Below are 26,238 nucleotides of genomic sequence, written 5' to 3' on the forward strand. Positions count from 1 at the left end.
TCCAGAGCCCAGACCAAGATATAGAAAAGACAAAAGTGAAAAAAAAAAAAAAAAACAAGAACTACTGGGTAATTCCTTGAATTCTGAGGTCCCTAGCCACTCTACTTACGTTTTCTCCAACTTTCAGAGGCTCTGTCAGTTGCTTTATGAATTGTCTGCAGATTTTTTTTTATGGTAATTTGCAGGAGAAATAGGGTGAAATGTGCTTATTTCCATCTTGTCCAGACCTCATTTCTTTTTGTATTTCTTTGATTACTGGTACACTTGAACTGCTTTTTATACATCTATTAACCAATGGTTTGCTGGTAAATTGGCAGTCAAGAAAAAGCCTTGATTTGTAGATGATTTCTCTGCTGTGACAACTCCCACCATGGCCAAGTGCAAGCCATTAACGTGATGTCACTGAACGAGGAACAGAGAATTGGCTGAGGTGAGCTAGTACCAGCCAGCTCCAGCGCACAGCTGCTATCAACTGTATATGTTCTGTGAATCATCTGTTCCTATTTGCCTATTTTTTTCTATTTGAGAGATGGAGTTTTTCTTCCTGGTTTGTAAGAGTTTATTTTCTTAATAGATTAAGAATATTTACTCTTTTCCGGTAATTTATTGTAAACGTTTTCCCTAAGTGGTCTTTTTACTCATGACATTTTTTGGTATAAAAGGAATTCCAGTTTTAAATATTAAATCTATTTATCTTTTCTTTTGTGAATTCTCCCATTCCTTTTGTGCTTGTAAAGTCCTCTCCTGTTTCAGTATCAGTTAAGATCCACCTATAATTCCTTCTGTTTATTTGGTTAGCTGCTGACAGTTCCATCTTTTACATATGTTTTCTAACCTGCCTTGGATTTACATTGCTGGAAGGTGGTGGGCATGTCCTAAATTTTTCTTGGCTATGAACTTATTTGAGAATCTGATGAAAGCTACGAACCCTCAGAAAATGCACCAGTACTCAGTAATTTGCATGCAAATTTCAGATGTGCACAGAGCCTGTAAGCCCCTTCCCCATGGGTTTCTTTACACTGAGGCTCTTTCTGTCTCCCTCTAAACAACTTGCCTGGGTACCATGTCAAACTGGGACTGTCTCTGACAGACCAAGTGATCTGAGGAAAGCCATTTCTATTTGCTGGTATCTTTTTTCCTACCAGCCGTGAATGCCTATAGAAGTGACTGCTTCAAGATTTCCTTTAAAGCAGGCCCCAAAAAGGCCTTCATTCTGTTTTATGAAACTAAGGAAATGTTACCCTTTAAACATTAGTAACTGAAAAATCCACATTTCTCACTCCAGGCTGGTGTCTGTCTGGAGCTTTTCCGAGACATATGATATGGATTAAGCTCGCGCTTTCTCTCACATCACACATAGGGAACTGGAATGAATTCCATGCAGGTGTGGCAAATATGTGGCGGTGGCTCTTGTTTAGCAGCACAGATCGAGTCCACTGACATCCTGTGCTGTTGAGTCCCCTGCCCTGTCCCACACAGCGTGACAAACACACAAACTTACCATCTCAACCTCCCAGAAGGAAAACACTATTGTAAACACAACGATATTGGTCAACCTCGCATCTAAAAGGTAAGTTAGTTCTTTACCGAACATGTTTGGTCTTTCCCTGAAACTTTGATTTTTAAAATCCAAGGACAGTTCCCTCAACTCCTCCTCTCGTCCACAGTGTGCTTTCCAATGCACCATTTCCTTCACGGTAAAATGACCCTCAGAATTCAAGCTTCTTGACCCAACTCCTCAGCTTTGATCAAGGAAACAAACTTTAATTTCCTTTTCATCTCGTCAGCTATTTTAGAGGAAAATAATTCAGTGTATGCATCTAGCTGGTAGCTGACTGCTGCCAAGCTCTCCTGAACCACAACCTGAGCATGAAAGGCAAAGTGGGGGCTAAGAAAAGGATGGTAAAGGGATGAAAAGAGTAAGAGGCCACAGGCGTGTGTGATCACCTACAATTGTGCACACAGGCAGGGAGCGTTGTAGAATGTCTTCGCTGTGCCTGGCGTTGAATCTGCCCTAACTTGTATATTAGGTTTGCAGTCCACGCAGAACATGCACTTCAGCGGGAGGTCAGCTAGATGAGCACACGTCTGCGTATTATAAGCCACTTCAGAAGCACCAGGGGAGTTCTTCTGCACCTACTGCTGCTGGGTAGAGAGTTCATCTCAGACTCTGGAAGGAAAAGAAAAACAGGGGAAGTTACAGGAGTGGCTACACATGAATCCCAGAAGGCTTTGAGAGACTCGTGATGGTCAATCTTAATACATTTTATGTTGTTTTCCTCTGATTACAAAAGTGTTAAAAATCATCTAACTCTGTACCCAAAAAAGTCAATTTTACTATATGATTTTTTTTAAAGAGTAATATGTATTAAGAGGAGAAAATACAAGTGCATTCCAAGCATGTGTCTTGAGCAGAATTCTGAAAGAACCTTCTTGGGAAGAAGTGACTTCAGGCGGCAGGGTTGACCTCAGACACCAAGGCATGGGGAGGGGGAGAGATGGGATGGATGTTCAAAAGCTGTGCATAATAGAGGGAAGGGATCACTTTCCTTGACTTCAGATGAACTGACTTGACTTTCAGGAGGGAAGGGGGCCCCCAAAACACCAAGGACTCTAGGAGGAGTAACATCCGACACCAAGTTTACATTTTCCTTTTCTGATGCTGGTTCCCTTACGACATCCTCAAACCTTCAGGGAATTGTGCTAACCACCACTGCTTAGTGTCAGTCTCAAGCTGGCTAGAGAATGAAGGAGAAGCTGCAATCACACCAGGGGTAAATGTCCAGGGAGAACAGCATCCTACAGAGTCAGGCCTGAGATGCTAAGAGAAAACCAGACAGCAGGAGAAGGAGTTCAGGGTGGGAGGAAACACAGATACCACCCAGGGATCCTGAGAAAGGTTTGAGCAAAGACGGACTATCCTACCGTCACACAAGAGGGGGTCTCGAGTTACTAAATTTGAATGTGAAAATAAGTGTGACTCAAAGACTAGAAAATATGAGGACACTCAGGTGATATTCTTAACTGCTGAATACCAGTGTGCATAACTTTATTCCTGGATGAGAAAAAGGACAAACTCTCTAGAGAGTTTCATTAGATTTCTAGGACATATCCAACTGAAATCCTTTACACAGTTTATTTTGATTAATTGGCTTAATTAATTCATTTAAAGTTTAAATTATGTTCAATGTCACACTTAAGAAATAGATTGCTCACAGAAAATTATGTCTAGAGAAGACTGTGGTAAGAAATAGCAGATCAAAGCATAATTTTCTGCTGTGGAACTGAAATGTGTCATGATTCTAAGGGAGTATATCATAGATGTACTTCATAGATGGGATATTCTTCTAAAAAGTAAAAACCTTATGACAGTGTCACTCACTTAGCATTCATCTATTTTTTTAAGGTTTGCCCCATAAAATGGCATTTGAACTATACATGCTGATCTGTGGTCATATTTGGTTTGGGGTTGTTTTTATTTTTCTAAGCCCTTAGTTTCCTGGAAAATGTTAGGAAATGGTTTTCCTCCGTGCAGTCTTATCAGTGAAATATAATGAACAAACTGGCTAAGATTGTTTTTCCAGCCAGATTAGCTTTCTTAGTAAGATAGTAAGATAATAGGAAGCAAAAAAGGACAACTGATCCGTCTCTTAGATTGATTCTTGCTGAATCAAAGTCCTTTCCTGAAACAACTGATAGGCCCAGGAGAATATTTGCCACCCCTGTTTCTGTCACTACTTGTCTGCACTGCACAAATTCCAGCAAAACAGCAATGTCAGGATTAATTTCTATTTTTATTCCTATAACCAAGTAGTGTATAAATGAATTTCTGTGTTTGAGTGTGTTACTAATTTTTTGGTATAAGTAGCTCCTAGTTCTTTTTTGAATTGTTATAAAATAGCAGTCATTTACTGAGCACCAATTATGTGGATGGCACTACTGAGTTAAGCACTGTAGAGGCATTTCTAACCCTCTCAAGGAGCCTGGGAGGCAGATACTGCCATTAGCCCCATTCTACAGAGAGGAAAACAAGGTACAATGAGGCCAAATAGCTTGTCTAGTAAGGCCCCCAGAGGTGGAGAGCCGGGGCTCAAACCCTCGTTCTCTACCTGCAATCTTTAAATGGATGCACATACAGATGGGTGGCTGGATGGGTGTATGGGTGGATGGATGGGAAGAAGAAACTGCAATGAAGACGGTTATGGTTAGCATATTTTAGACTAGGCACTCACTGCCTCAGCAATCTTTATTCCTTTTCCCTGCATTTGCCACAGAGATACAAGGTGAGAAGGGGAAGGAGACGGAACCTTCTGGCATCATGCAGAGCCTCAGTCTGTCACAAGAGAGTCTTGCATTTCTCTTTTCTTTTGCTTGTAACACTATCTTGCTCCAGTCATTCTTGTCTTAATTGGTCTTTCTTGGAACCAGCCCTTGCTCAGAACCATAGCAATAGTTGAACTGCATTTCAAATATCTGTAGCATCTTAAATGAGGAAGGCTGTATGCATTTTCTGTAGAGGTGGAGATTCAGTTCCATGTTTCTGACAGACAGGACATTTCTCCTAATCAACACCTTATCTGTGTCTATAGAACATACAACGCACCATATTTTGTAAAACAAGACTGGCCAAACTTGTACAGTCTCTTCTGACTGAGACAAGACTGTAGAAAAATCAAATTTGCTTAAGTAGCCGCAGAGGGAGGGGGGGGTCTATTTCAAGGAGGTCCAAGCCCCCTCCCTCCCCAACCCCCATAAAGAGTGATGAACACTTTACACAGGCTGCTGTTGGTCAGCAACAGCTACTCATCCTTAAATCCTTTGTCAAGATAGAAATGTGAGCAAAACAAGTAATGTAGACCATGCTTTCAGAACAATCAGGTGACGGCCGGTTCGCTCTGAGGTTAAGCCACAACTTTCAAAGTTGTCTTCAACGGAATGAATTCAGCATTTGAACGAATGAGGACTGTACACCCACGTGGGTGTCTGATATTTGACCCAGCACTCACAGAGTCTGGAAATCTGATGATTTAGGTCCCTGCTCATCAGAAATGCCAATATGTAATGAGAAAAGGAAATCCATTTGTCAAGATGTTCTCCCAAGGAAGTGAGATGAAATACGAGAAAACTGATCTTTATAAAAGCCTTCATTACTGCAGGTAAACCAAAAGCTAATAACTGAGGAAAAGTGCTGGAAGGCATCCTTGCGTGCCTGCTCTCTGCTTTCCAGATTTCACCTTTTTGCCCAGATGTTCGCCAGGAGCCCTGCTCCCACGAGTCTCCTCGCTCACCTCCTGCCTTGGCCTGGGGTTACCTTGATACCTGTTCTACCTCATGCCAGAAGGCACAGACTGGGTTATTCATCTCCAGGCACACTAAGTCCAGTTCCTTGAGCACAGTAGACATGTAGGAAACAAGCTGAATTGATGTGAATTTTAAACAGTAAAAAATACGCCTTGTCACAGTATCCGTTATTCCCTTATGGGCCATCACACTCAATGAGTCATGGGTTAATAAAAATTGGAGGTACTTCCTCCTGTAAATCTAAAATGTTGCTACCAAGATCGTGGACTCCTGCTAACCTCTCTGTGCCACCTGCCCAGTACTTCTAGAAACTTTAACTTAAATATCTTTGGTTTCCTATCATACACTAATTATTCATGTGACAAACCCATCTGACGGCTTTAAAAGTGTCTGTTCCATGTGGCAGCTTCCATATCTCCCTAGAGAGAGAACTTCAGAGGGAAGTCATTCAAGTGATTACAGGGTTCAAAGGGGTGTTTGCGTTCTATTCATTTCTATTACTGTAAACACACAAGTTGTACGTGAAAAAATGGATGCCTGATATTTTCCCTTTCTATCTAGTAATAGGTAATGTATGCCTATAATTTAAAATTCCAACAGTTATATAAAGGGTTATTCAGAAAACAGTCTCCCTCCCACCTCTGTCACCAGGCTCCCTTCCCAGAAGCAATCATTGTTATTAGGCTTTTTTTGTAAAATACAATTTGGAATATAGTGAAAAGTCTCCATTCCACCTGTCTCTCTCTGCAGACTGAGAGATTATGGAAAGTCTGGAAATTTTCGAATGCTCAAAATTGGAGAGAAAAGTACAATGAAACTTCATCTGCCCATCACCCATCTCCAGCAACTGTCAGCTTGCTGTCACTCTTGTTTCATCTTAGATCCTTATTTGGAATTCAAATGACAGCACACTGTGGACCTTTTCCCACTTTGGCTATTCCATATCAGTTATATGCAGATCCACCCCAATCTTTTCTCTGGCTGCAAAGTCTTTTATTGTAGAGCCATACCGTAAATTATTTAACCTGTGCCTTCCTGATGGCCATATGGGTTATTTCCAATCCTTTGCTCCTTCAAACAGGCATATTCTTGCCCAGGTACCTTGGGCCCATGTGTGAGGATGTCAGTATGGTAACTTCCTGGGAGCACAATTGCTGTTCAAAGACCATAAATATTTAGACATTTGATAGATTAGGCAGAACCTCCTGTAAAGGAGTTGTCCTGATTTGTATTCCCCAAGCCTTCACCAACACAATGTTCAGAAATTTTCTTCTCTTTGCCAATATAATAGGTGAAAAGAAAATGGTATCTACAGTTTTCTTCCTATAAATGAGGTGGAGCATCTTTTCACAGATTTAAGATCATTTGTTTTTTCCTTTTTCATAAACTGCCTTTTCATGTCCTTTGCCATTTTTGATCGTCATGTTTAGAAAGGCCCGCTTACTCAAAGATTACACACATATTTTCCCATTTCTTACACTTTCATGATCTTTTCTCATATTTAAATATTTGATCCATCTGCTATTTATTTTAGTGTATAAAATGAAGTAGGAATCCAACTTTATTTTCTAGATGATCACTTAGGTAATCCTCAAAACCGTTTATTGTATTTGTGTCCTTATTTGTCCATTACCGGCCTGTGTTTTCTTTATTAGATTTATCTGGTTCCTTCTTGACTCCAGCCCACCCCCAAATAACCAACTTGAGGTTTCATATGACTTGCCTTTTTCTACCGTTCACAGAGTTACTTTCCTCGCCTCTCCACAAATGTGAGATGATACTTGCTCGTTGGACTCAGTGATAGTTAAATGAAAATATCTGACTTTATGAGAATGTCTGTGTGTAATAAGTCATTGCTAAATGATAGTTACTAATTTTTCTATTTTTCTAATTTATTATTTTCTGCTACTATCTTACCATTTCCCCTTTTCCTTTTTCCTTAGGTTTATTTTGTTTTTCTAATTTCTTAGATCCTTACTTCATTTTTATTCAAACTTTATTTATGCTATATTAATATAAGCAGTAAGTCTAGGAATTTCCCTCTAAACACTGCGTTACCCATGCTCACTGGCTCTCACTTGTAGTGTTTTTAATATTTATATTTTAAAAATAGTTTGTGTTTTCTCTTTTGGCCCAAATATTGAAAATCTTTTTATTTTTATTTTTTGTTACTTTTAAAATACTTAAAATATAGAAAAGTAAAAATAATCTAAAATTCACCCACATTTATACTACCATTGTTCTCTATGTTTTTCTCTGTATACACCTATTTAGATTTCAGATATATAATATTCACACATTCTTTTTAAAAAAATAAGAAACAACAAAACAAAGTCACTATGACTAGCTCAGCCCCCCCTACAGATACAAGCACTATCATAAGTTTAGTTTACTTTTTATAGAAACTTTCAAATATTTTTACATAAATATGTACCCATGAACAATATATAGCATTCTGTTTTTAAGTTTACATAAATGGTATCAAACTATACTTAAGCATCACACAATGTGTACTCATACTTAACTATATTTTACATTTATTTTTTTCTTTCTGTAAGTTCTCTTTGGCTGCTCTTCAAATATGCTAACTTGTCTTTTATTTCTTTAAGCATGGTAAGAAAATTGTTCCAAAAATCCGAAATCTAAAGTTGTTGGGTATGTTGCTGCTGAGGTTTCCATTGTGTCTCACTGGCGATTCCTTGCTTCTTTGTGAGCTTGGTTATTCTTTTGCTGTGAGCTGCTCATTTTCTTGGAAAACTATCTGGGAGCTCTTTGGCGTGTAGGATGAAGGTGTGTGCCTCCAGAGAGGATGTACTTTGCCTCTACCAGGTGCCCGGGAGCAGGACCAGCTTTAGACCCTGTACATGGCTTGGGACTTATTGAGCCACCCAGCTGATGTGATTGCAGCTTCAGGTCCTCAAGGGCAATTTGTGGTTACAGGTTTATTTTCCACCTTGGTCTGCCCAGCACCACTGGAACTCTCCATGTAGTCTCCTAGGGTTAGGGAGTAGCATACATTTACTTCTAGAACATTCTTACCTGAGGTATAGTCCTTTCCAGAGCCCAGCTTTACTGGGGAGAGGTCAGGAAGAGAATGCTCCCCTATTAAACCTGGGCTGGTGTTGACCTTTGACTCCTGTATCCCTCGAGGTGAAAGTGTCACAGTCAAAACCCAGGTTTCCCTAATTTGGCAAATGGCTGCTGCTTCAGTCTCCTACTTAACTCTCCAGGCTTCTCCCTTCACTTCACTGTTGGCTTGATAACATCTCACTATCTTGTAGCTCACTGATTTTAGAAAAAAATTTAAATATATTTTATCCAATAATTTTAGGGGTTTAAAGAGAGGGTAGGTCAAAAAAAACCCAGCGTGCCATATTACTAGAAATGGAAGACCCACCTCCCACCTTTGGTTAGTTCTATAGTGTCTATATTATTACGGTTTATAACAGTTACATTCTGTTCTATAGCCATAATTCCCACAATTTTGTTAACCTTAATTTTGTTAACATTGAAAGGATTCGATGCTCATTGATGATCGTTTTGTCACCAATCCATTCTTCTCCTGGCTGGCTGAAGTCCACTCCATTGTAATTCCTTCCAGAAGAGCTCTTGAAAAGTATATTCCCTGAATGTTTGCGTGTTCAAAGACATTTAGCTGTTGCTTTAATTTTTCGACTGCAGTGTGGGTATAAAATCAACGAATCACACTTTCTTTCCCTGAAACTCCTCTACGTGTGCTTCCTCTCTCTGCTCTGGACAACTCAGAAGCTGGCCTCTTCCTTTGTTCCTTGAGAGTGACCTGATTCTGTACTCTTGAAGTCCAGTAGCTTTCATAGGTTATTCCCTAACACTGAAGAGTCTCCATCTGATGTTCCTTCTCCCCAGGGAAACGGCGTGCCCTTTAATCCACGGATTTGACCCTATTTCGGAAAAGTTGTTACAAATTAAATCTGGGTATTTTTTCTATCTTTTCAGTTTGCTCCGTGACGCCGTTTAGGTGTACGTTGTATCCCTTTTGTCTGTGGTCTTTCCGGTCACTTACTGCCTGACCCCTTGAACTGGTCCTCGTCTCTGTCAGGCAGGAGCCCACAGCCCTGTGTGGAGCACCGTCCTGGTCCTTGGTTTTCATCGTCGTGTTTTTTCTTCCCCTTTTCTCTTGAGTTTCGCCAGCTCCCTTTTAGTTTCCTCATGTATACATTTTGCAGGGTAGGCTCTTAGTGAGCCTTTTGTTTATGAGGGTCCCTTCCTTCCTCTTTCTTTTTTTGTTTAGTGTGTCTAAACTCCCCTTTAAAGAGGAAGAGATCTTGCTGGAAAACCAGGAGCTGGACAGTCAAGAGAAAAGCAAGGCCAGTGCACAGGACCAGCTCCCCGCGGTCCACTCGCCTCTCGGGGGACCATGGCACAGAGGGCTTTGAGTGATGTCGGTGAACTGGCCTTCCCTGCTCTCAGCACAGACCCTGCCCCAGGCTCGCACAGAGGGCTGGGCCCGTCTGCGCTGCTTCTCTTTCAGCCTGACACATCATGGTATCTGCTCACTCCCCACTCCTGCCCCAGGCAAGGGTGACTGGTTTTCCCCTCTGTCCTCTGCCAGGTTGGCCACGGCAGGCATCCTTCCTCATAGTCTTTCCTTACCCTAGCCTGCTGGACACTTTGGGTCCCTTTCGTACAAATTCGTTTGGGGTTATAGGTTTTCCTCAAAGATGGAGTTTTGCTCATTTTTGTACAGTTTCTTTACTGTTTTCAGGTAGTTTCAGAAATAAGGGGCCAGGGTCATCTTACGGATAGGCGTAGGAATGTTCTTTTGCAAGAGCAGATTTTTAAGACTCCTGTTTTTTCTGAATAAAGAATAAAAAGAAATTGAGGCCTTTCCCTGAGAACCAGTTGTCCTTGGTGTTATCTCTAAGTGTATATTCCTCACAGGGCCTGAGACAGGCCAAGGATGGATAGTGAGTGCTGTTTATGCTGCCCCTGGCACTGTGTGAGCTTGTCGGGAGTTCTGTGGCATCTCTGGCATTTTCCTGTGATAATATCTGGTGTTTCTGCAGAGATCTCCCTGGATAAGCAGGATGCATTTACTCTGGCTTATCATGCACAAGTAGATAACAGTTGAGAATTCTTTGTGATGATGGTTAAGGCAAAGGCTATATTTGGATTGAAAACTTTGTTCCCAACCCTCAAAAAATTTGAAATATGTAGCTATTGCTAGAACATGAGCAGAAAATGGAGAAATGGGACAACCCTGACTAATAGCATATCTCAATTTTTCTCCAATATCTAGAAGTTGAAAAGGGAGAGAAATGGGGTTCTGAATTCCTTATTTTCTTGTTTAAAATGAAAATATGTCTAAAGGAATATTTATTGGGTGTGAACAATGTGGCTTGGAGTCATTTCTCAGGTCCCTTCAGGTGACTCTTTGTGGCCAGGCTGGACCAGACTGGACTTCTCTGGGCAAGCCCAGGTTCAGGTTTTGCAAAGGCAGCATGAGAAGCAATGCCTAAGAAGGAGTGTGGAAATCCCACCCCTTCCTCCAGGGTCAGAGCAGGTGCAGCTTCCCAGAAGTTTCCCTATCTCCGTACGCCTGACATCTGAGAAGTGTGGATGCACCATGTGTCACCAACTCCATGTGCCACTGGGCTATTTTGTCCCAGTTAGGCCTGGTGGGAAGCTGGCACCTTATCCTGGCAGCATCTGTGTGACCTGTTTCATGTTTCCATCAAACCATCTCCTGGCATGGCAGGAGGAAGCAGAATGATACCTTTGCTGATCCCTGGGTTTGAAGTCAGAACTTTCAATCAACATCTCGACTGTTTGGGCTTTTATCACTATGGTGACCATATAATTTATCCTGGAAACCAGGACACATCTAAGAGAGTGGGATTAATAATTAAACAGGGCTGTAAACATCAATTGGGAATGTCCCAGGCAAACCAGAATAAATGGCCAACCTAATTATCTCCTAAGTTTCCGTGATAAATCCAAATATATTGTGATTCATTGTAACATATACCTCTTTTTCTCCAGCATTGCAATAAAAACCTGACGTTATCTTTATTGTCAAGACTAGCTACTTATTCATACTTAGCAGCAAAACTAGTATCATTTAGTGATGAATTATTTAATCTTCAAAGCCTTTCAATTTTACAGGCCCATGCATTCATTTTTACATTACACATTAATATCTTGCTCATAGTTTTCCACCACCTTATAGGACATGCAGCTTGATTTATTGCCATAGTTTATTACCCAAAATTTGTTGGTAGGGTTACGGTACTTTTAAATGGTACACTCACTCCATCAATAGTAGCCGCAGTAGAGCAGTGGCAGCTAACACTGACTCAGTGGACACTGGGAGCCAGGCTCTGTGCTCACAGTGGTTAACTTAGGTAAAGAGATTTACAAGTAATATCTCAATCCTCACATCAACCCCATGAAGAAGGCACTATTATCATCTCCTCTCTACAACATAAAGCAGTCAAATAACAAGCGCAAACTCGCAGGGCTGGCAAGAGCGGGGCCTGGTTGAGTTACGCAAACGGCCTGACTTCAGGGCTCACACTCAGGCACATTCGATGGCCTTTAATCCTAGTTAAGGAAATTGTTCTATTTTATATTTTACAGCCGGTCAATGTTTCCTTAAGTGAGAACTGATATAGAATGTCACTTTTAAGCCTGTCCCTGTTCAGTGGCTCTTTCCTATTCCAATTTGCCCATCGTTCCAACTTGGCATGTTTTCCATACAGCTGTGGTTTACAGACTTCTCGGGTAGCTTCCTTTGCTTTACAAAGATATGTTAGATGGTGATTATGTTGCTGCATTCTTTCAACTGAGCCCCGATTGCTGAGGAAGTGTAATTTTCGTGGGGTAAGTAGTGTGAGAAGTTCAACTCAAGTGTTTTAAAATCATCCTGAGTGTTCCTGGATGCATGGAACACTGCGTCTATGACAATGAATTAGGTCATTTGCTTCTTAGGATGTCCTGTCTCCCTTGAGGTTCTAGCACCATTTCCTGCAGACTTTCCATGCATTCGTGAGTGCTTCTAGGCTCAGAGGACAAGAGGAGGAGGTGTCTTGGCATCTTTATTCACCCTGGGCCCAAGAGGAGAGGGCTGTCAACACTTACTTCCCAACCCAGCTCCAGGGAACCTGCCCCACCTCCATCTCACGGGTAGCCAAGGGAGGGGTCCAGGAAAACAACTGACTTGTGGTTTTACTGTTATACTGTTCCTGTTGTTTTTCTCATATTTCCATTAAGCATTTTAAAATTTGTGGCATGAGGGAATGCTGAGTTTTTAATAATTATTATCTATGTTCTGGGAGCTTCCTTTGCATTTTATTTAGTTCGCATAACAAGCTATGAGATAGGTCCTGTTTTCTCCCATTTTAAAGAGGGAGAAATTGAGGTTCAGAGAGCTCAGGTGACTTTGCGTAATTTCCAAAGCATTGGTCTTTGGATAAAACCCAGAGAAATGGTCTTGGGAGTTGTCCTCTGGGTATTATCCCAGGTTCATGCTTGCCCTTCATGCTCTTCTATCACTGACTCCCTCGCTGGTCTCTGGTCAACACAGCTCCTGCTCCATTAGCTTCCTACAGAGCTATACCTGTCTCTCAAACCACTGTGTCTTGGGTTCTCCTTCTGGGCATCATTTCCCAGGTGAGTTTGTGATTCTTTGAACTAACTATTAGAAAGCATTTTGGTAGAAGAACTTTAGTGCCTTTCATCGAGCATTCTGGATGAGCCTTTGGTATACTGACCCTGCAGTGATGAAGGATGATCGGCCTTGTTAGCTAATTCATCCAGGGTTGAATGAGTCCTGTTATATGATTCTGGGAAATTTGAAGAAATGAATGTGATGATTGAAAAGATTTCCACCAATCTCTCATTTTAGGCCTTTACAAATTGAAAAGAAGCCTAAAGACACAGGAAAGTTTACATCCGCTAGGTAGCATTGGCCCAGAAACAGCAGCATCAACCATACTCCTGATGCCTGTGAACAGCATGGCATCTGAAGGCCTGCATTTGAGTGTTTGTAACTATATGATGCTATGGATAAATCTCTTAAAAGTTAGAGAAGGGGCCAGCCCTGTGGTATAGTGGTTAAGTTCAGTATGCTCTGCTTCAGTGGACTGGGTTCGCAGGTTCAGATCCCGGGCATGGACCTACACCACTTGTCAGCCATGCTGTGGCAGTATCCCACATATAAAGTGGAGGAAGACTGGCACAGATGTGATCTCAGGGCTAATCTTCCTCAGCAAATAAATAAATAAATAAATAAACTGTCAAGAAGATTAACAAAGGTCAACCCCCCACAATCACCGCCACTTGTCCGGGTAGAAGATTGTATTCAGAAAGTTTGCTAGGGAAATGAAACTTGTGCCACACAGCAACTTAGCATTCTCCACATCCCGCTTTTCAGGGGACTCTGATGGCTCCTGAGGTCAATGCCTTGTCACATTTCTCAGAGATGAGTGATCATGAATAATCTTGTGGTTTATTGTAGGGTACCCGTAAGCCAAACCCTCCTCAGAAGCCTCTGCCTGCAGATCCTTTGAACAAGACGACCCGGCTCACCAATGTCTCAGCCAGGACCCTGGGACAGCAGGAATCCGGGGTCCGCCTGGCGCCCCTCAGGTTGGTGTGACACAGCCATGTCCATCTCCCCCGAACTGTGCGGAGCCATGCTTTTCAAACCATTTCAGGACGTGGGAGGAGTAGGGTGTGGTCTAGCCCATGCTTCCTGCACTCCCCACCCCGGGAACAATATAAAATAGATCCAAGGGCAGGTAGAACAATAACCAGGCGGCAGACATGGGTTTATAATCACAGGCATCGCCATGTGGCTCTTAGCAATGGCCTCAGTGTAGGGAAGAGAGCACGTCAAGTGGAACTGGACCAGGTACCTCAGAAAGCGCTGGCTGTGGATACGGGTCAGGCCCTCTCGCCCAAAGGGATGAAGAAAACATACCAAGTGGTGCGATTTTTTTTTTTTTTAAAGATTTTTTTTTTTTTTCCTTTTTCTCCCCAAAACCCCCTGGTACATAGTTGCATATTCTTCGTTGTGGGTCCTTCTAGTTGTGGCATGTGGGATGCCGCCTCAGCGTGGTTTGATGAGCAGTGCCATGTCCGCGCCCAGGATTCGAACCAACGAAACACTGGGCCGCCTGCAGCGGAGAGCGCGAACCTAACCACTCGGCCACGGGGCCAGCCCCCAAGTGGTGCGATTTTATGAAGGCTAGACACATACCTCAAAAATAACCTCACTTAGTCCTTCATAGGCTCTGCCCAATCCCTGGGGTACCAAGAAAGGAGGTGGCATCGGAGGACCAGAGATGAAGCAAGAGCAACATAAGGAGTTAGACTGAAGAAGCTGCCAGGAGGTGAAGACCTGGTAACTGGGAGCTTCTTTACCCAACTGACAAGAGGCATCACCTTTAAACATGTTTCTCCAGATGTGGTCCTCTCTTACGCTGTCCCACAGAGGACAAGGCAGGCCGAGTCCTACATCCGAACTTATGCAGGGAGGTTAACCCGGTGGTGTGCTGGAGCCAGCCCACGCTGGTTTTTGAGAGCTATTAAATTTCCAGGAATTTTTGCAAGCTCGGTGTTAAACCTAGCCACTATTAAATTATATAAATTACAATGATATAAATTATATTAAAAACAAATGTAATAGATGTTCAAAATTCCTCAACTTCCATTCTTTTAAACTACGTTTTACTACTATCTACACTCCCGAGGTTACATCTCTTATTTCTGTGTGGTGGGAACATTATCATATGGTGGCTGCTGTGCGTCTCTTCCATATTCGGTCCCATCATGTCGGCAGCCTGAGCATTTACACCATGGAATAGGCACATGCTATGGATCAGGCCCTCCTCCTCCCCCACAGTGGGTGGTTAAACATTTCCCAGCACACAGATGGGTTAAACCCTCAGCCAAAACACCCTTGCAAACACGCATGCCCCCCTGGCAGGAAGCTTGCTTTATGAGCTCAAAAGAACCAAAGATAGTGTGTGTTGGCCAGGCCCTGGGTTCAGTAATTCAGCATCTCTGAAGGGGAAGGCACACATTAGTAATTTCATTACAGCTTTTGGGAAAAATGTTTGGCCTGTGAAAGGATAGCTGCCTAATAAATCTCAGAGATAAAGCCAGTCAAAAGGTCAGGACAGTGGTTTAATTCCTGATGCAGAGATGCAGACAAATTGCAGAGCATCCTAATTATTTCATTGTGGTTTGTCTGCTGATCTTGAAGTTACTTTTCTTGTTCAAAAGAAAAAGCACCATTTGACATGGACATGAAGAAGGGAAGGCCCCCTTTTTAAATGCCCTCAAGCAGTGGTCTGCCCTCTGCCAGTTGCTGACACCAGTGCAAGCCGGTTTTGTTCTTGTCCTGGAAGGGGAAGAATGCTCTGCACATTCATTTTTGAGGGCTCCCAAATGCCTGGCTTTGCTCCCTGGAACTGTGCTAATACAGTAGCCACAGCACACTGTGGCTGGCAAAAAGTGAGATATGCTGGAGGCCGGCCCCATGGCCGAGTGGTTAAGTTCGCGCACTCAGCTTCACCAGCCCAGGGTTTTTCTGGTTTGGATCCTGGGCATGGACATGGCACCGCTCATCAGCCCATGGTGAGGCGGCGTCCCACATGCCACAACCAGAGGCACTCACAACTATAGTATACAACTATGTACTGGGGGGCTTTGGGGAGAAGAAGAAGGGGGGAAAAAAGAAAGATTAGCACCTGAGCTAACAACTGTTGCCAATCTTAAAAAAAAAAAAAAGTGAGATATGCTGTAAGTGCAAATGCACACTGGATTTTGAAGACTTAGGACCTGCAAAATGTCAACTATTTCATTAATAATTTTTATGTTGATTACATATGGAAATACTACTCTGGATATATTGGGTTAAATGAAATTTATTACCAAAATTTCACCTATTTTTTTACTTATTTCATGTGGCTACCAGAAAATACAAAGTTACATCTGTGGCTCACATCTGTGGCTCGCATCATTTTTCTCTTGAATGGCGCTGTTCTAGAGTCAACCTGTGGATGGGAGCTGCGGCTTTGGAAAGGGTTCCTTTAGTGGTCATCAAACTGCTGGAAATCCTGTCGCCCTGAGCAAGGTCCCTTATGGGATCTACAACCCCTGCCAAAAGCAAGAGCAGAGTCCAGCACCCAGTATGGGGCCGGGGGGGTGGGGTAGAGCGGGGGAATGGGGACACAACATGGTGGAATCTGAGTCTGGAAGCACGTCAGAGTGCGGGGCAAGACAGCTCCAACCTCGAGGTCTGTATCTGCAGAAATCGCTTCCAGGGTCTCTAACTACAATCTTGTTTTTCCCTCTCTCTCGATTGCTCTTGATGCAGACCTGCTCCGAAACATCCACATCAAGTGCCCAGACCCACCCACACCGCCTATATCAAGTGAGACGCAAGCCAACACCTTTTTTCAACAGTGAAGACAGAAGTTTGCACTATCTTTCAACTCCACTTGGAGTTAGTTTTTGTACCAACTTTTAGAATTTTTTTTAACGTTTAAAACACCATTATTTTAAGAACTTTGAGCTACTGCCGTCGGTGCTGTGCTGTGCTATGGTGCTCTGTATACTTGCTCAGGTACTTGTAAATTATTAATTTATGCCGAATGCCTGTTACAGTGCAGTGCGCTGTAGTAGGCATTTTTACCATCACTGAGTTTTCCACGGAAGGAAGGCTTCTTGTGCTTTTAATAGTTGTGAACTTGAAATATCGTGCTTTATGGGATTCTGGACAGGATGTTTACTTTTGGCTTGAGGCTTTATTGGAGAGCAGCTCCCCGGCTACTCATGGCTCTGGTTATGGTACTGGACACAGCTCAGGAGACCCCAGGTAGAACCCTGAGTGATTTTCTGGAACCCCTGATCTCAGGCCAGAGCCAGGGGCTTCCTGACCTGGAGGCTCACCAGCCAGGAGCACATTTGGAGAGCAGGCAAAGAAGTTTGCTTGACGGAAACACCATGAACTTCTTTTCCTGGCTGCCCTTTACAGAGTGCTGGCATCAGCGCTTTATTGAGGTGGGGAAAAGGTGGTGTTTCTGCAAGAAAGCTGCTGCCCAGGCCCTGCACGCCTCCACCTCCCCGTGCCGTTTGGGGCTAAGCAAATTACCACCATGTCTTCTCTGCTGGAATACAGTGATCCTGTGTTCAGACAGATAGATGAGGCTTTCCATGGGACCATAACTATTTTCAGATGTGAACCAGTAACCAGATCTAGTGAATCAATTCTGTTGATAAAAGTCTCCTTTTATTGCAAGGTTCAACTTATTAAAAATTAGCCAGAATCCCTAGGCTTGCAAAAGCTACAACCAAATGGAATGCTGTGTTCGTTGGTGTAGGCTATGTCTGCTTTCCTTATTAGTGTATGCTGGACAAAGAACCATGAGTTATTAGTAAGTTGTCTTTGGGGCATCCTATTTTCCCAGCTTGGCTGCAGGAACCGTGAGAAGATGTTTTTAGCATAAAGTGAATCTATTTCTTAAACACTCGCAACCTACCTGTTGAGCATCACAGAAAGTGATGAGGAAATCAATTTCCTGATCCTAAATATTCATAAAATGCAGTCTTGGGCAGCAGCCCCTTCAACCTTTTACTCTTCAAAGGTCTGATGGGGAAGCCGTTTTCACAAGATCTTGAAGACGCCTGTATCTAACGGCATGAAAATTACAAAAAAAAACAGACAAGGTAAAATGCCATTATGCCTCTCGTCTTCGTGGGGTCATATGTGACTAGTTTTCACATTAGGAGGCAATTGACAAGAGTTCCGTAATTCACTCTGAGTGTGTTATGATAAAGACTTCATCTGGGGTTATTTCAATGATTTTTCTATGCCTTGAAGCAGAAAGACAAAACGTCCCAAGCATCTTGGTTTGCCTTCCAGAAAACAAGACTGCATTTAGCCCTCCCCATGTTCCCCGCAGTATCTAGGCAACATAGTATTCACGACTGTGGATAAACTAAGTAAATCCATATCACAAAACACACACAAAAGGGAACCCAGCTCTAATACATTCCAATTCTTATAGCATGCATCTGTTTATTATACAATTATTAATGTCTTAAAAATGTAAAGCCATGTTATAAAATATTACTGCTGATGAGTACATACAGAATTACTGTAATTGATATTATATAATTGTATTAAGGCCAAAACATATACTATTGAAAAGTTTACAGAATTTTTATGGTGCATTATGTGGGTATTGTCTTTATAGCTGCCCAAATCCTTAGATCTGGCATTTGTGCCCCTTCTCCTATTGTGGGGAGAGGATGTGAACTGACTTTGTGTGTGTCTGTCCTTAGTTACAATTCCTGTGCTTCTATTTCAGAGAACCAGGAATCGTTTGATATTAAAGGAAGTTAATGCTGTGATCTTACACCATGTCATCAATGGCCACTTAGGGGCTGTGGCTGATGACACATTCTTATCTCTACAGTACTAATTGCTTTTTTAGAGCCATGCAATTTATTTCTGGATAAGAACATATTTAAACCTAATATCCCCTCATAATACACAGATATTATTAAAGGAACAATACTTCCAAGATGCAGTATTTAGCAGCTGAAGCATACTTAGCAATAACTTCCATTATAATATAACTTAGGAAAGGAACCAATAGCCAGGTTTTGGGGGGAGGGAGTTATTCCTCCCCCTTTTTATATCCTCATAGATGACGGAAACAAAAATAAATACTTATATTTCAATGGCAGTCTATTTTTAATATGTTTTTAAATTTTATAGGCATGAATAATAGAGTTGATTTGAGTTTATAAGGCCTTCACTGAGCAAGTCAAGGTGCTCAGACACAAAGTAGGCCCTGAGGCTAGTCACTTTTCTTCCTTCATTGTCTTATCGTTGTAGGTTATCTGATTCCACTTTACTGGGAAGTATATGGCTAGTGTTCCAGGCATTCTATTTAAAAGTCCATTTCATGAAATTTTTTGTAACAGTTTGTTTTCCTGACACATGGAATCAGATGTGTAGCAACCAAGAGAAACAATGCATAACATTTTCCATTGTCAAAATATGTACACAGGGGTTACACTTCCAGCTTACACATGTGGGATGACATCACGGAAACCACAAAAGCAACAAATTAAACTACATGAGAATAAATACTCCTGACTAGTCTCAGAGGAGACATTTTTATGCCTTCTTAACTTTATTAGGAATTCTCAGGCTGAAACCATAAGGCCATTGTTCTCTGGCAAATCAATACAATACATCAATATATCCCCTAAAAGAAAAACAGCAAAAACGCTGAGATCTGTGTCAGACTGTTCTTGGGAGCCTGTGCTCTCCCATGGTGCTAAAGAGAGCCTGATGCTGGGCCAGCTAGAGTGCCCGAGCATCTTCCTGCCATCTCCCAACTGATGTTTACTAAGCACTCTGAGCCAATGAGACCCTGACAAGTGAAAGGGCGCAATGCCTGGGCAGCTGGGCTGGATCTTTCTCCTGCGACTTGACCCTTCTGCAGTCTTTCCTTGTGAGGCTTATTTCGTTTAAAACTTGTGCTATGGAGGGCTCCCCTAGGAGTTCTGGGCGGAGGAAGACCAGGGCAGACTTGCTCAGAAGATCTTCCCTCATTGCTACCAAAATGACTGCAGCCAAACACAAGTGACCCAGGTGAACATTACACCAACCCGCCCAGACATCTCCCAATGCCAGTGGTGACCCCCAGGTTGACTCTCAGGCTGTGGATTTCACACCCTATGGCTGGCTGGTGGAGAATGTTGCGGCTACCATCCTTTCTCCTCCCCAGCACCACAGAGGCCAGTCCTAGGCTGCCACACTTACTCCCCTAGACTCATGAGCAGGCCCATAAACACATCTGGACACAGATACATCCGTTTGCCTCTCCTGGTCACCCAGACACAAGTCCCTTTTCCAGGCCAAACCCAGGGCTGATGCCTCTCCAATCGCTGCCAAATCTCTGCGTTCATGGCCACTTCATATCAGCCAAAGCGGTGACTGCTGCAGCGTGTGGCTGCCCCTGCAAGTCCACCCTCTGGACACCCAAAGTCCAACCTTCTCCAGGGCTGCAGTACGGAGCAACCCCACCATCTACCCCACTGGCCGTGAATCCAGCAGAGTCCCTCCCACAGACATATCATGCCCCCAATGAGCCCCCACCTAGACTTATTCTAATTGGAAGAAGGAGTTAGCCATCGAAAGTCAGTTTATCTATGATTGCAAAATTCTCTTGACTCACTCTGCAGTTCCTATTGACATCCACTTCTTTTAAACCTATTTGAAAACTCTGATAGTGATACAAGTAACACACTAAGAAAGGTTCGTGAGCCCCTGGCTGAGAACCGTTTCTGTGCAGTGAGGATGCTTCCAGAAGCCATTTACCTACACATGTATGAACTGCCTCCCCGCTTTCTGTAAAGAAACCCCCCTCTTTACTCTTGGGGCAGGAGTGGCAGCTTATAATCCAGCCCGTCAGAGCCTGTTTCATGAGAAAAAACTAAGAGAAGAAACTCTGCATATAAAATTATTATAATATTCAATAATGGAGAGTGACAGCCAGAAGACTTAACACGATTAAAGGAATTCTCAGTGTCATTCGGCGCTTCCAGATCGCGTGCTCTGTCACTCACATTTCCCACATCAGCTTCAAAAAGCATGTCCTAGGTTCTTCCTGTGATTCTCCCTCCATAAAATAATCTAGTCCTCAATTGAGTGTGTTTTAAATCCAGAAAAAAGAATACCACGTGATCATTTTAGTTTTACAAAGAAGTGGAATGACGTCTATGTTCATGGCCTATAAGCAGGTACTTAAGTAGGGCGGTAATAGAAAAAAAAATACATCAAATTAGAAAGACAAAAAATTCCTCCAAGAGTCCAAAGCAGGACAAGTAGTGGCAGAGCTAGCTGTCCTCTTGTGCCTTCTACCAGCTCAAATTGGGAGGTTGCAGGGAAAGCCCATTGTCTGAATGTGTGTGGCAACTGTTAAGTGTAACTCCATAAAACCAGGCTCCAGGCTATTCAGCACAGTACAAAGTTACAGCTACTAAACCAGCACATTAATTTCATAGTGCTTCATCCATTTATAATGCTTTGGTTTGCTAATTATTTTCACATACATTTTTATGTTACAGTCTGTTAACATTTGTACACATTTCTCATATTGGGGTTCTCCAGATAACACAACCTGCTATTTCCATAGAAAAAGTCATTGTTAAGAATATTATATCCAATAAATGGTATACAGGTAAATATAAAGACATGTCTCATTCATTACTGAGAATGTTACATCTTTCTACAGGAGGATCCCCCCTCCATTTTTGTACCTATATCCTCATCCACTTATAGATGCGTAAGGACATTTTGGAACAGTACATAAGAAACTAAGAGGAACAGTGAGTGAGCTTGGGGGTCAGGGGATGCATGCTGCAATTCATACGGACCAGTCAGGGACCAGAGGGAAGAAGATGCCTTTGCACACATACACTGGGGTGGCGGCGGGGGAGAGAAACCTGAGACTTTTTTTGAACAGTGTGAATGCATAACCTATCGAAACAATTTTTTTAGCTTACTTTATGTACAGAAGATATAAATTCAAAAAGCAAGCAAGCAAGGGTATAAACGTTTACATCAGACTTACCTGGAATAAAAATCTGAGTGTAATGGAAATCTATTTACACATTTTTTTTAAAATAGCATCCAACTTCATAAAGAACTATAGAGAATACAAAGAAAAATAAACAAAATGGTAACAAGGGGTCTTTACTCTTACCCCCACCCACCCATGACAAAGTAGGCAAAAAAATAAGTACATAGAAGACCCCAAACATAGTTAATAATGTAGATAAAATTGATATATCAGATGAGATACTTCAAACATAATATACCTCCTTTCCAAGTGCCTCCAGAAAAAAAAAATTATACATATGTAATTTTGTATATTAAGCCACAAAGTAAAACTCAAATTCTAAATGGTAAAAGTTCTCAAGATTATAAGGCACCGAGTAGAAAGACAATTCCATGGTCTAGAAATGTAATGATTCTTGAGTCAGAGATGAGTTGCAAATTATCTAGCAAATAGCAAATGAAACCATTTGTACCAGCACACTCTATGACTGTTTCTCAGACACCTTGAATTACAAGAACTCACCTGTGATGTTGATTAAAACCCATTGCTCGTGTCCTTTCCCTTGAGATTCCAATTCAGAGAGTCTGAGATGGGGCCTAGAAATTTGTGTTTAGAAAGTATCCCCAATTAAATCTTTTCATCAGAAAAGTTTAGGAAACCTTCTATGGGAATACAACACACACAATGCTGATGGGAAATTCATAGCCATAAATTTATATATTAATAAACAAAAATGATAAAAATGAATTTAATATCCAACATAAAAATTTACAAAAGGAACAAAAAAATAAATCTAGGGAAAAGTAGAAAGGAATGAATTTGTAGAAATAAAAAGTATAAACTAATTGGAAAAAATAAAATGAATAAAACCATGGGTTGCTTCTTTGGGAAAATTAAAACAAGAGACCATCATCTAATCTCATTAAGGAAAAAAAGATAAAAAGCAGATACACATAGCACATGTGTATATAGAGTCAAGCAGTCTACTGTACCCAGTGAGATTATCCCAGGATTACAAGGATGGTTCAATATATAAAAATCTAATAATCCAAGGCACCACAATGATAGATTGTAGGGAAATATGCCATATCATGATTACCAGAGATGCTAAAAAGACATTTGATAAAATTCAATATCTGTTCCTGGGTTTTTAAAAATCTGAATAAAATAAGACTGGAAACTATAGGACTTGAGAGTTGCTCGTGCCATTTCTAGAAAATCAAATTCACAAATATATGATAGGACCTTATAAGCAGTCGTTCAAACCACTCTTAAACTTCAGTGACTTACAACCGGCAAGGATTATTTCTTACTCACACATCACATCCAATCTGGGTGAGCTTTGGTTCCTCTTGGGGACCTGGACTGATGGAACAGCCGCCATGTGAGTCACAGCCGGTCTTGGGGCAGAAGAGAGAGAGATTGGAATTCTTAAAACTTCTGCTCAGAGGGGAGAAGCCATTTCCACTCACATTTCACTGTCCAAAGTCAGCCCCATTTTCTGGCCAAGCCTGAGGCCCACAGGAAGGGATGTGCCCTCTTCCCACACAGGGGTTGGTGAATATGGTCTACAACAGACCACGAAATGAAATTGAGGGCAATGTCAACACTGATCATGGGGAGAAAAGGGCTTTGGAAAGTTGTGACTATGCTCTAATTTTTAGAGAAGTTTAAAAGATTAATCTAGCAAACTTAAAGGGATATGCATTTGTACAAAAGGTAAAACACTAAAGAGACATCTAATGAGAGGACTATATATGACCTACAAATCCAGTTCCTAAGGTGGATATGCTATAAACTCGATGGAAAGAAGCTGAGAATTGTCAACATCAATAAAAATGATTGTGTGCTTTTTCTCTATGCCCTTCCCCCCAAAGATCTGGTGCTTTAATTACCTTTTAATTGGTGTTTCTTTACAGAGAAAATGTCACTTTCATGCAGACCTTTGGAGCTGGTCTTCTCATGGGGCCAAGTTAACCAGCTTGTCTCCAGAGAGAGAAAATGCATGTGGTCTGCTCGCTCCCTTTGCTGATTTGTGAGTGTGTCTGCTAGTTAAACCGCCCCCACGTTTGTTTCTAAGCTCCCAACCAGCAGACTAGCTGCGGTTAATTCCTACTTGTCTCCAAACTGCGTGATCAGCATCAAAAACCTTTCTGCTCCGAAGGCTAAATTTAATATCCTACTCTTTGGCAAAGCCGTCAACATGCCAGCGGGCCGGGTCTTTCATTGTCAGGGCATAAGTACATGCAAACACATTCTCAGACAGGTCTGTTCTGAAAAGACTGACCCTCCAGCAGACACCTCTAATAGAGCAGGATCGGAGTCTTGAAATATGTGTGTTGCGCTTTGATGTGAGGCCAACAGCTGAGGAGAAAACTTTTCACGTGGCCTCCTGGGCTTTCAGGAGGAGCGTCACACCAGCCTGACAACACAGCCTGGAAGGCCTTAAGTCGGGAGGGAGGACATAATTGGAAACACATGAGGGAAAGAATTTCCACAAGGGTCTGGAGTGGCTCAGAGGACAGCTTGGGGGGCAGGAGCGGGAAGTGGGAGACCCATGTATGTTTGCGCAGCTCCAGTACATAAATATTTTGTTTCACGTCTAACTCCAAAAGGCACAAGTGCAAGAAAACATCCCCATCCTGCAGACGCCCAGTGATGACACCACAGTCGACGTGCTTAGGTAAAAAGATGTATTTCCAAGTGGGACGAGTTGTACATTACAAAAGTCACCGTGAATCTTCAACTACATAAATAATCAAATATATAACCCTCCAAGATGCGGAGTTTCCTCCCTCTGGTTCAACAGTCACCTTCTGCTTTGTCTCACTTGGCTTGGCGGTGAGTGGTGCCCAGGTGTGCGGAGAGACGACTTCCTTGGCATTTGCTTTTTTTTCCTTTCTTCTAATAAGCAGACCACATTCTAGATAAACAAAAACAGCTGAATGTGATCCAAGGTTTTGGTTGTATTTTTTTTTTAATTTTAAAATTACTACAAAATCAGCCTTGAGAGGTAGAAAGAACATCCAGACCTGTCTGTCAAAAACTCTGGCCATTTCTAGGACACCTTTGCCAAACTGAAAGAGAAAACAACCAAAATTGTATCATATATATGTTCTTTCTCTCCAGGGCAGAACTTTAGATAAAGGTGGAGTTATTTACCTCATTTTTTACACTTGCGTCTGCCCCTTTGTCAAGAAGTAACTGGACTAACTCTTCGTGATTATTTAACACGGCCACCTAAAAAACAAAAATCAGTAGGGGTGTGAGTGAGCTCACCCCTCCCCGCAGGGGGCAGAGGCAGGCGCAAGGTGGGCCCAGTACAGACAGGTCCAGTCAGTCCTTCAGCAGCATCCTCAGGAAGGCAGAGCCAGCCAGCTACTGGGGCTTTGCATGACAGGCCTGTATCCTCTCGCTCTACAGCAATGACAACTGCAAAGAGAATGGAAATGGAAGCTGCCTTTCTGCACATTAAAATGACATGAGAACTGCTAGGCCAGACCAGGACAGAAAGTAGCACATTCTTTGTTTTAACAGATCTGTAATCCTTAAAGGACTAGTTGTAAAAAGACGACAAAAGCATCACAGTGACATTGCCATGCCTTTATTAACAGGCCGACAGGGAATATCTGAGGCAACCGAAACCCGGGGCTCATACACAGCTCAACTCACAAGAATTGCATAAGCATCGAAGCAGCCCTGACCTTAATTCCACACATAAAGCCAGGCTGTTTACCATTAGAGGGGTCTTTCCATCTTTATCTCTCACATTCACGTCTGCTCCGGCGTCAATTAGCAGAGAGGCAACCCCCTGGTTTCCTGAGACTGCGGAGACTCGCATGAGTGGGGTCCACCCTGAGCCAGTGTCCACAGCATCCACCTGTTATGTCAAAGGAAGAGCTGCTCTTAGTCCAGTTCCTTTTCCTTGAAAGCATTCATCAGAAACTTACAGAGGAATGTTTACTGGCCCAAATTCCCCTGGTTCAGATAGCAGTCTTTCTAGACTTGGTAAGAGTTGAGTGGACTGTGCTAATTCAATTCACATTTATATGCGGTGAGAATCTAGGATCACCTGACGGGGTGCTTAGAGGCCCCAGGACTCCCCATTGGCATCTTCATCTACATTTTGTTTAAATGGAAAAAAAAGGGGGATAGAAAAATGAATTGAACAGAATCACCTTACTCCTGGCTCCATGTGAACTCCCTACCTTATTTTCTCTTAACTAACTTTCCTAACCTATTTTTGTAATAAAGTTTATTTTGCTTACTTTTAAATATCTTTGTAAGCAGCTTCAAATCCTTTCTG

The 26,238-nt window shown here is 42.2% G+C and overlaps 2 protein-coding genes across 17 annotated transcripts in view; one reads left to right on the top strand and one right to left on the bottom strand.

Annotated features, from left to right (window-relative positions):
* ADAM12 (ADAM metallopeptidase domain 12) overlaps positions 1-21,562 on the top strand; it is a 335,115-nt gene extending 313,553 nt beyond the window's left edge. For both annotated transcript variants that reach the window (XM_023637167.2, XM_070275598.1), the window contains 2 exons: positions 13,799-13,929; positions 16,667-21,562. In XM_023637167.2, the coding sequence (XP_023492935.2) occupies positions 13,799-13,929; positions 16,667-16,727 (192 nt within the window). In that variant the 3' untranslated portion in view covers positions 16,728-21,562. The remainder of the gene's footprint in view (positions 1-13,798; positions 13,930-16,666) is intronic.
* Positions 616-26,238, bottom strand: part of FANK1 (fibronectin type III and ankyrin repeat domains 1) — a 112,743-nt gene continuing 87,120 nt past the window's right edge. For 4 of the 15 annotated variants that reach the window (XM_023637188.2, XM_070275655.1, XM_070275676.1 and 1 more), the window contains exons 8-14: positions 25,669-25,812; positions 25,095-25,172; positions 24,965-25,009; positions 24,746-24,855; positions 23,250-23,332; positions 22,455-22,528; positions 654-2,170 (exon numbers count right to left, since the gene is read on the bottom strand). In XM_023637188.2, the coding sequence (XP_023492956.2) occupies positions 22,467-22,528; positions 23,250-23,332; positions 24,746-24,855; positions 24,965-25,009; positions 25,095-25,172; positions 25,669-25,812 (522 nt within the window). In that variant the 3' untranslated portion in view covers positions 654-2,170; positions 22,455-22,466. Of the gene's footprint in view, positions 2,171-17,831; positions 17,983-21,905; positions 22,020-22,454; positions 22,529-23,249; positions 23,333-24,745; positions 24,856-24,964; positions 25,010-25,094; positions 25,173-25,668; positions 25,813-26,238 lie in introns of those variants that run through there. The other 11 variants (XM_023637206.2, XM_070275685.1, XR_011441528.1 and 8 more) reach the window with 10 other exon arrangements.

This window comes from Equus caballus, chromosome 1 (genome assembly GCF_041296265.1).
Source record: "Equus caballus isolate H_3958 breed thoroughbred chromosome 1, TB-T2T, whole genome shotgun sequence".
Lineage (NCBI taxonomy): Eukaryota > Metazoa > Chordata > Mammalia > Perissodactyla > Equidae > Equus > Equus caballus.